Below are 10,861 nucleotides of genomic sequence, written 5' to 3'. Positions count from 1 at the left end.
GTGTGTTAAATCTGCTGTCTGTAAAACATCAGCAAACACAAAGAGCTGAACAATAAAGATTCTTTATATAAAAATCTGAAAGATTACAGTCTGAAAATGTAGGAGCTGCAATATTAATAATCAAAATCAACTTTTCTGAAAAGATTTGGGAAATCGAAAAAAAAAAAGACATGATGGTTCATTTTTAGCTAATTTGAGTCACGTTTCCTGATTCTCTACAACAGAGTTTAACAACACCTGCATGACGAAGATCGGACACAATAATGAGAATAAACCAGGTTATGAGTACCACAAGTTCCGTTAAATAACTGTAAAAAAACGAGTTTAAGGAAAGTAAAATGATTTACCTTTGACAGAGGATTTGTTATAAAATGTAATAATTCCAGCGTATTTTATCATTATTTTTAAGTCAATTTTATACCAAAAAACTGCATTTATGGTTCATTAAAAATGTGAAATTGTTACCAGTAATATGTCAAACCACTGGAGCCTGAAACCCACCCAGTTACAATCATTCTGCTAATTCATGGGTCTGAAAACACGCCTTTAAAACCAAACAGGTGTGTTTTTAAAAGAGGTCTAACCATTACAGCGTTTGAAATGACTGTTTCATGGTGTAGTTTCAACCTGCTTCACACGCTAACAGTCATTTAAATTGTGTTGAAACTATTGTTCTAAATAACTAATAAATACAAACATGTTGTTTAATGCAACTTTAAACCAAATTCAGGTTCAAATTACAAAAACAACCGGGAAAAGTTTTCATTTCTCCCCTAAAAAATCAAGAGGATTCTCCAGGAAATCTCTTCCAAAGTGTGACGTGTGGCTGATGTGTTTTATAAAAATCTAGACGTGTTTTTGGTATTAATCTTCTGGAAGTGCTGTGAGGATGAATTCAGGAGATGAATCCACAAAAACACGTCTGCTTTGGACTCCTCTGAGTTTCCTGTCGACCTTTGACGATGTTCTGAATGTAAAAGTGTATTTTGTGTACAATATTTCTGTATAAAAAGAAGCTACACAGACAATACATTCTTTGAGTGGAGAGCCACTCCAGCTGCACGTCCGTCCGTCAGATTTCCATCAGAGTGACGCCTCCTTGTTCCTCTGTAATACTAATTCAGGAAGAGTCTTAAAAAAAGAGGAATAGCCCTTTAGATCCACCGCTGTGAGTCTCTGTTTGGAAGTGAATACCCTCCTCTGGCTACCTGCTGGACGTTTGGTTATCCTGCTTCCTGATTGGTCCGTCTACGTCCAATGGCGGAGCAGCGTGGAGGCGAGCAGCGAGGACGACAGGACGCAGAGAGACGGGAGGATGGACGCCGCCCCGCCGCACTCCTTAGCGTTTTCCTGATAATTTAGACAGACATACATTTCCATTTATATAACAAGTCTTTATTTATTAATTATCAACAAACTGTCATTCATGCTGTGTGGAAGTGACTCAGATCTGTGTTTGTGTGTCAGAAGTACTGTGCTACGAGGAAAAGTCCTGTGGACATGTCAGGAAATAAGTCAGAGTTTGTCAAAAATGTTGAAATAAGTCAGAGATTGTCAAAAATAAGAACGATTAATAGTACAGTACATGAATTATTGTGGGCACATCCACTGACGTCTGAACTGAGCTCCCAGAAAATAAGCAATGTTATTCCTGACAGGACACGCAGAGCTCAATCCTCTCACAGAACCAAAGAAAGTGGGGGTGGGATATAAGAGGGACAGAAAGGGAACGTCAAAACAAGACGGGGTTTTATTTTTCTAAAATTGAGCAAATTATTCCAATTAGATTTATTTTCTGTTTTCTGTTTTGAATGCAGCCCGAGAAGAACATCCTACATATCCACAGCATTGTATTTCTGTATGGTTCAATGTTAAGTGTTCTTGAATTGATTTTTCAGTCAGTTGTTGATTAAGGGAAACTGGACCTCGTTGAGTTTCATTCGAATACCCCGAGAATAGTGTCTGAAAAACAACCTGAAAAACAGTATGTCGGGGGAATGAAAGTCATAGGGTGGTACGTCACAGAAAAGTATGTGATAAAAATAAAGACTTCAGAGAAAACTGAAAAAAACAACAGATTATGAGGAATCCACATACTATGTGTGTGTGTGTGTGTGTGTGTGTGTGTGAGTGTGTGTGTGTGTTCAGACACTGACCTTAGGGTGGTAGGAGTGGCAGGACTCCGGTCTCCTCCTCACCTTCTGGGATTTCATCCGGTTGCACTTCACTGTGGCGTTATGTTCACTGACGTCAAGGAGAACACACGGCCCAGCACGGCTCGTACAGACTGCACATCTGAATCTAATCTGATTACATTTACTTAAAGGCGATGGATGTGTCCTAAAGAACATCCTGTGCAGAGTTTAGTTTATGTTCTGTTTGCATTTAATCTTGCTCTACCGTAGTGTTGTGTCCCGGCTGCAGTGGCAGGGTGTGTCCAGCAGGGGGCGCTGCAGGAGAGTGAATAAAGGATATATTTGATCTCTTTGGGCTCCAGCGGGATGGCTCCGTACTGACGGGAGCAGTCGCAGTCTGCCTGAGCAACAACCAGAACCAGGTTACTGTCCGGGATCTGCTGCACCACGAACATCCTGTAACACCCAGGCAGTCAACCAATTAACGATTCAACCAACAATTAACGATTCAATTAACCAATTAACGATTCAATTAACCAATCAATGAACAATCACTCCTTAACAAGTGTGAAAACCACCTACTACGTACTGTGTGTGTGTGTGTGTGTGTGTGTGTGTGTGTGTGTGTGTGTGTGTGTGTGTGTGTGTGTCGTACTTCTGGCAGCGTCCACACTTGATCAGGCTGTTTGCCTCTCTGACCGACGAGTCATACATGAAGCCGGGGTACGCCGTGTCGCAGGGCTGCAGAGCGTCCACCTTCTTAGTCTTGTGACCTGAGACACACACACACACACACACACACACACACACACACACACACACACACACACACAAACGCACACACAAACGCACACACACACACACACACACACACACACACACACTTGTGAGAATTTAACCAAAAAACCTCCTTCTAATTTAATATCTAGTCAATGAATGGCAAACATCACAATGTCCACACACACACACACACACACACACACACACACACACACACACACACACACACCCTGTACTCACTGGTATGATAGCCGGCCTTGGCTGAGTGGATGAAGATGGATCACAGTGATGATGATGAAGGTGGAGATGAAGATGAGTCGACCGTATGAAACAGAGACAGTGATGAGGTGGAGAAAACGAACACACCCGTCTGACCCCCTCGTTATGTAGCCTTATTATTACTTCACTAAATTTGGTTTGTTTGTCTTCTTGTCTCCATGTTTGTGTTGATGTTGTCCTTTGTCCCTCTCACTGTAAATCAGTTGAACACGCTTCATGGGTTCCTTTGCAGATTCAGATTATGAATGTATGACCCAGAGTATTGAGTATGGTATAACCCCTCCCCATCCACGGTGAGCAGTATATTCATGCCCTTATATAACTTCATTAATACCACGCTCTGCACAAAGACTACTTTTACTTTAAGCATTTACTTTATTCACACGTATATTAATGATGTGTGACATGTGATGAGTGCAGTGTCTTACCGTCCACAAAGTAATCAGAGTGCCACAGGCCGCAGAAGTTAAACTCCAGCAGGAACCTGACACACACACACACACACACACACACACACACTCGGTTAATATATATTCTAATCCTTCCTGTTTCTTCTCCACAGAGGAATAGAGACTCACATGAGAGCGTTGGTGAAGATCCACTTCAGCAGCGCAGCGACGGCGTAGAACGGCTGCCGGAGAAACAGGAACTCTTAAAGTCAAACTGAATCTGAGCTGGCTTTTGATAAAGTGGCGTTCATTAATTGAACACAGTTAAGATAGTTTGATTTTAAACGTTAAAAAGAATTAAAGACAGAAATAAAGGGTCCGGAAGCTGTTTGTTAATAAGACATTTGAAATGGATGAACGATCAAACTGTTGTTTCATGAGAGCGTTTCCTTTAAGGTCTCCGGTTTTTATTCCTACATTTCTTTTAGTATTTCCTCTTATGATTACATACTCTTACTTCTTATATGTTTATATTAATCGCTTCATTTAATGGATTCATTCTAACATGGAAAATGTTCCTGTGATCTCAGAGTGGGGATATTATATCAAAAAGGCTGAATTCAACTTGGTGATTACATTTCCCAAAACTGCTAAAAACATGTGTTAATAATCATACCCCTTTCACTGAGTAGAGCTGCTCTTATTATCTGAACTGTGCAAATGAACATTACGGTCTGTTATTTTACAGACACTCTTTCACCTGCTTCATATATTCACATCACTTGTTTGATTTGACATCTTCAAGTTTGAAGGTGTTTCTAAATATCTTGTCCTTTATTCATTTATATCATTACTACTTTAGGTGTTTCTATAAATATCTTTATTTAAAGTTATTTATTTTATACTTCATAATATTCTGATTTGCTAAATGAGTGGGGGATGTATTTTCCACAGTCTGGGACAACTCAGTGAGGTTTGATGCAGCAGGAACAGTTTGAACTCACGCTGAGCAGAGGCCGGGCGCTGTTGCCGTGGTGATGGCTGTTCCTACACATCGCCTGGTAGTCGAACAATGACACTCTGCCCACAAACAAACAAACAAACAAACAAACAAACAAACAAACAAACAAACACACAAACACACAAACACACTTCAGAAACAGCCTTGCAGAGGAGAGTCTTTCGTACACCAGGTACTATAAAATCCTACAGGTGGTTTTCAACATTTTTGAAACCTCAATTTGAAATAAGAAATACTTCAAATGTATTTTACACAGAGGAGGAAGAAGTACTCAGTAAAATGGGCGGGGGCCGTCATTTATGCGCCCTCATACTATATTTCTCTGGAAAGAATCAGATTGAAATGAATGAAGTGAAGCCCCCTGACGTCGTACTTTTTGAACATCCCCATCTTGATCAGCGACGCCATCGTCGAGCCGTCCACCTCCCCGAAGAACCGACCCACCTGAGACAGAAACACGTTCTTAGTTTGAGACAGCAGAGACACAGCGTGAGGTCACAGGATCGACCTCTCTATAACACAGGCTGTTCCAGAGGCCGCCGTCAGCCAGGAGCCGAGCAGCTACGCTACGCAGCGCTGCGGCCAGGTGTGTACTTTTACTCAGGGACCAGTCTGCAGGATGAGTACTTTTACTGTCAGCTACTTTAAGTACTTTTAGAGGAGAGTACTTTCTACTTTCACTGGAGGAACATTTAGAATACTTTCACTGTGACAGAGTATTCCTACACTCTGGTACTTCTACTTTACTCAAGTACAAGACCTGAGTACTTCTACTTTACTCAAGTACAAGACCTGAGTACTTCTACTTTACTCAAGTACAAGACCTGAGTACTTCTACTTTACTCAAGTACAAGACCTGAGTACTTCTACTTTACTCAAGTACAAGACCTGAGTACTTCTACTTTACTCAAGTACAAGACCTGAGTACTTCTACTTTACTCAAGTACAAGACCTGAGTACTTCTACTTTACTCAAGTACAAGACCTGAGTACTTCTACTTTACTCAAGTACAAGACCTGAGTACTTCTACTTTACTCAAGTACAAGACCTGAGTACTTCTACTTTACTCAAGTACAAGATCTGAGTACTTCTACTTTACTCAAGTACAAGATCTGAGTACTTCTACTTTACTCAAGTACAAGACCTGAGTACTTCTACTTTACTCAAGTACAAGATCTGAGTACTTCTACTTTACTCAAGTACAAGATCTGAGTACTTCTACTTTACTCAAGTACAAGACCTGAGTACTTCTAATTTACTCAAGTACAAGATCTAAGTACTTCTACTTTACTCAAGTACAAGATCTGAGTACTTTTACTCAAGTAACAGATCTGAGTACTTCTACTTTACTCAAGTACAAGACCTGAGTACTTCTACTTTACTCAAGTACAAGATCTGAGTACTTCTACTTTACTCAAGTACAAGATCTGAGTACTTTTACTCAAGTACAAGATCTGAGTACTTCTACTTTACTCCAGTACAAGACCTGAGTACTTCTACTTTGACTCGAGTACAAGATCTGAGTACTTCTACTTTACTCAAGTACAAGATCTGAGTACTTCTACTTTACTCAAGTACAAGATCTGAGTACTTCTACTTTACTCAAGTACAAGATCTGAGTACTTCTACTTTTACTGAAGCAGACCCTGTGAGGGTGCAGCAGACCCTGTGAGGGTGTAGGGACCCTGTGAGGGTGCAGCAGACCCTGTGAGGGTGTAGGGACCCTGTGAGGGTGCAGCAGACCCTGTGAGGGTGCAGCAGACCCTGTGAGGGTGCGCAGACCCTGTGAGGGTGCAGCAGACCCTGTGAGGGTGTATCAGACCCTGTGAGGGTGCAGCAGACCCTGTGAGGGTGCAGCAGACCCTGTGAGGGTGTAGCAGACCCTGTGAGGGTGCAGCAGACCCTGTGAGGGTGCAGCAGGAATACCAACAGCTGGTGTTCAAGAGAGATTTAGGCGGTCTGGCCCTCTGCTGCAGCAGTCTGAATTATTCAGAGCGTTTTGTCTCTCTCTGTTCTGCTGATCTCACTTTGTCTCCGCCTGGATTTTACCCAGAATCCTCGGAGGTTTCTCTGCAGGCTGAGCTTAAAGGCCGGATAAAAACCTGACCCTCTGTTTACCGGGAGCAGCAGAGGGGGGTTCTGCAGGGTCACTGCTGCGAACCTGAGGAGGTGTCTCACTTGTTTTCAGATCTTTTTCAGACGCACTTCACAATTCTGTTCAGGATAGTTTCCAGATTTATTTCACATAATCTGTAATAATCTTTTCGGTGATTTTGTAGATTCTTTAACATTTGAACTTTTTTCACATTATTGTGTGAATGTTTTGAAATCATTTCTGATCACTTTTACATATTTTTTAAATAAGTTCCTTTCAGAATTATTTCAAGTATTTTTGGGACAGTTTTTTGAATATATTTCTAAAAAATTTTCAGACATTTTACAAATATTTTAGGAACATTTGAGGCATTTTTAATAACTTTTAGGGACTTGCCTACAGTATTCTTGTAATTCACATTTTTTCTTTGTCAGTATTTAACTGCTGTTAAGTTCTGTAAATTGTAAGTTTAATCTGCAGCAATGCAAAATATCCTGTTAGATCATCAAATGCTGTTCAGACGTTCTTCACTTGTTCCTTTGGAATGTTTTTCACATAAAATAGGAAACTTTTGCAGAATTATTTTCCTTTTCAGACATTTTATAAACATATATTTAACATTAAGTTTATCTGAAATATTTTAACCCTTTGTCCTTCAGTTTATCAGAAACATTCAAAGTCATCTGGAGAAACACAGGGATGAATATCTGTGAGTAACTACAGCTGATAAATGCAGTTTGGTAGAAGTTTAAAGATGCATTAAATGGGCTTTAATGGTCTCTATCCATCACTGCGGAACATTACAGTGGGCAATATTTAGTGTTCATCAGCGACCTGCACATCCCTCTTCCTCCCTACGACACGTTTCTTTTAGTCAGCAGCGACTTCATTTCTGAGCTGATTAAATATTTACCGTGCCCTGCAAACACTACGAGCTGCACCCCCCCATCCACCCCCTTAACCACTGCGGGAGGATTCTGGGTGTTTTTCCACGAGGAAAACTTCCTGCAAAGTCCGGAGCTCAGCAGAACGAGGAGGCAGCACTTTATCATAATATCTGCTTAGTAAGGACGCAGCCGACGATGCAGAGCGTGAAGAACGAGCTGCAGGGGAATATGATCCTGCGCTGCAACCTGCCGCGGACGCTGTGTGTACTCACCACACGCGCTCTAAGAGAGAGATGTGCTCTTCTTAGAAGTTACTCTCATTTACAAAGAAAATACTTTATCCAAACCCTCCCCTCCGGCAGCTCAATCAGAGGGTTCTGGTTGAGCACAACATGGATTTATGTCCTGAAACTCATCACTAAAGCATCCCAAAGTTGCCTTTGAAGGAGGCCAATATACATAAGAGAGATTCAAGGCTAATACAAGTCAAATTGCACATTTTTTCTGTCCATTTTTCTTCATTTCAGAGGTTTTTTTCACTTATTCTTTGAAATTGTACATGTTTATTAAATATGTTTTTCACATTTGTTCAGGACAACGTTTCAGATATGTCTTGCGTAATATTTCCCTAAATGTTTCACATATATTTGAGTTTTTTTCCATTCAAATTTCAGGCATCTTTTAGATTTACATTCAAACATTTTTTTGCAATATTCTCGAGGATGTTCATAACGGACATTTTTCAAATACAAATGTTTTCCTACATGTTCCACAAACTTTTGGGATATGTTTTTCATCCACGGAGCTCATTTTACCTCCTTTATGGCTCGTTTAATCTGCAGAAATACATCCTATTCTTTAAGATCCTCATGTTGGTTTCTTTGCAGATTTGGGGGAAGCTTTTGGGAACATTTCAACATTTATTGTCAATGCTTTAAAAAAATTGTTTACATGAATTTTTACATTTCTTCTTGGGTTACCGTGGATTATTTATGAGGTTATCTCTAAATAAAGGTGGCTGTGTGTTTACAGCCGGCTCACAGGTCACATAAGAGGTGATTTTAGAGTTGCTCTGCAGAGGCTGGAGGTCTGTTTGACCCGACAGATATATCTGATCCAGCTGCTGCTGCACAGCTGGCAGCCGGCGGTCAAACATCACAGGTCCTCCTGTCCATCAACTCAGAGTGTGTGTGTGTGTGTGTGTGTGTGTGTGTGTGTGTGTGTGTGTGTGTGTGTGTGTGTGTGTGTGTGTGTGTGTGTGTGGCATTAATCCTCAGTAATACGGCTCTTAACAGTTAATCCGAGGTAACGAGCAGCTGTCAGACGGCGGTCTGCTCTCTTTAAAGGCTTCATGTGATCTGCGATGTATGGAAGCCCGTTAAGGCCAAAAGAGAAAACTGAAATATGAATTCATATGTATCGCGCTGATAACAAATAGGATACACTTTCTCTCGCGCTTCCATTGACTGGCACTCCAAACTTTGTACAGAACTTGACAGGCTAAGGGGCAGGACATCTCTAACCGGTTGACCAATCACAACAGAGTCGGCCAGCTAACCAATCAGAGCAGACTGGGCTCTGGTTTCAGACGGAGGGTGAAAAGAGGTAGAATTATAAGACTTACATGACTTTTGGTTCCTTGTTTTGTCTTTTGTGAATAATTTGAAGTAGGATCATTTCAACTAACGTAATTATATCATGATTTTATATTCTGGCAGTTATCTACATTATCTGTGAGCATTAAAGGGGTTTTACTAAACAACGGCAAACTGTTTGATCAAAATGAAGGCAATTTGAGGAATAATATTATTTTGTCCATTTTTGGGAGTTAGGGGTGTTTTCTAACTCTCCAAAGTCTGTGAAATGTGCAAATAATATAATACAAATAACAAAGCACATCAAAACCTCACTGCCCGTTAATGTGTTCATCTATCCTCTCCTTAAAATCCCCGCCAGTCACTTCTTTCAGACGCATTACCTCGTATTAATAGCGATAAAACCTGCAGCATCATGTCATCAGGCACACACACACACACACACACACACACACACACACACACACACACACACACACACACACACACACACACACACACACACACACACACACACACACACACACACACACACACACACACACACACACACACACACACAGATTAAAGACACTAAGTCCTGCGAGGCGTCCAGATGTTTGCGAGCGGGTTGAAATGATCCGGGGAAACAGAACTGAGCCACAGAAATCTACTTCCTGTCTCTCCGGAGGTTAAAGAGTCCCTTTCGATTTACAGAGGATTTAAAAAACGCTTGGTTCCCAAACTCTCACGACCAGATCCAAGCCCTCAAAAGTCTGACTGTTGGAAACGGTACTTTTTACTTCTACTTGTACAAAGCACAGCTCCGTCAACTATCTGATCGAGGAGTTCTTAATCAGCATCTTTAAATAAAATGTCTTACCTCACTCCTGTCTTTGGACAGCAGGACGAAGCCATTGTTGTCCACCAGGAAACAGTTCAGATCCTGAGGAGGAGGAAGAGGAGAAGGAGGAGGAGGAAGAGGAGAAGGAGGAAGAAGAAGAGGAGAAAGAAAGATAGGAGGAGAAGGAGGACGAGGAGGTGGAGGAAGAGGAGGAGGAGGAAGAAGAAGAGGAACACGAAGAGGAGGAAGAAGAAGAGGAAGAGGAAAAGAAAGAAGAGGAAGAGGAGGAAGAGTAAGTAGGAGGAGGAGGAGGAAGAAGAGAAAGAAAGATAGGAGGAGAAGGAGGAGGTGGAGGAAGAGGAAGAGGAAGAAGAGAAAAAAGAGGAGGAGGAGGAGGAGGAAGAAGAAGAGGAAAAGAAAGAAGAGGAAGAGGAGGAAGAGGAAGTAGTAGTAGGATGAGGAAGAAGAGGAGAAAGAAAGGATAGGAGGAGAAGGAGGAAGAGGATGAGGAGGAGGCAGTGGAGGAAGAGGAGGAGGAAGAAGACAAGGATGAGGAGGAGGAGGAAGAAGAGGAGAAAGAAAGGATAGCAAGAGAAGGAGGATGAGGAGGAGGCAGAGGAGGAGGAAGAAGAAGATGAAGATGATGAGGAAGAGGAGGAGGAGGAAGACAAGGATGAGGAGAAAAAAGAGAAAAAAGTGGAGGAGGAGGAGGAGGAGGAGGAGGAGGAGGAGGAGGAAGATGAAGTGTTAATGTCTTACAGATGGAGGACAGATGTTGAGGGTCAGACAGATACTCACGATGCTCTCACAGCTCAGAGGACAAACTCCCTCGATGGTGGAACACTGAAGAGAGAGAG

General features: G+C 41.6%; 1 protein-coding gene across 4 annotated transcripts in view; it reads right to left on the bottom strand.

Annotated features, from left to right (window-relative positions):
• Positions 1 to 97: 97 nt before the first annotated feature.
• LOC134880921 (voltage-dependent calcium channel subunit alpha-2/delta-4-like) overlaps positions 98 to 10,861 on the bottom strand; it is a 49,552-nt gene continuing 38,788 nt past the window's right edge. For 2 of the 4 annotated variants that reach the window (XM_063907983.1, XM_063907984.1), the window contains 11 exons: positions 10,803 to 10,847; positions 10,044 to 10,106; positions 4,978 to 5,048; positions 4,588 to 4,663; positions 3,773 to 3,825; positions 3,623 to 3,678; positions 3,156 to 3,176; positions 2,791 to 2,908; positions 2,471 to 2,591; positions 2,157 to 2,234; positions 98 to 1,350 (listed from right to left, as the gene is read on the bottom strand). In XM_063907983.1, the coding sequence (XP_063764053.1) occupies positions 1,249 to 1,350; positions 2,157 to 2,234; positions 2,471 to 2,591; positions 2,791 to 2,908; positions 3,156 to 3,176; positions 3,623 to 3,678; positions 3,773 to 3,825; positions 4,588 to 4,663; positions 4,978 to 5,048; positions 10,044 to 10,106; positions 10,803 to 10,847 (804 nt within the window). In that variant the 3' untranslated portion in view covers positions 98 to 1,248. The remainder of the gene's footprint in view (positions 1,351 to 2,156; positions 2,235 to 2,470; positions 2,592 to 2,790; positions 2,909 to 3,155; positions 3,177 to 3,622; positions 3,679 to 3,772; positions 3,826 to 4,587; positions 4,664 to 4,977; positions 5,049 to 10,043; positions 10,107 to 10,802; positions 10,848 to 10,861) is intronic. The other 2 variants (XM_063907991.1, XM_063907999.1) reach the window with 1 other exon arrangement.

The sequence above is a fragment of the Eleginops maclovinus genome, chromosome 2, assembly GCF_036324505.1.
Source record: "Eleginops maclovinus isolate JMC-PN-2008 ecotype Puerto Natales chromosome 2, JC_Emac_rtc_rv5, whole genome shotgun sequence".
NCBI classification, from domain to species: Eukaryota; Metazoa; Chordata; class Actinopteri; order Perciformes; family Eleginopidae; genus Eleginops; species Eleginops maclovinus.
Note: the sequence above shows the minus strand (reverse complement) of the source record. Positions and strands in the feature narration are given on the sequence as shown.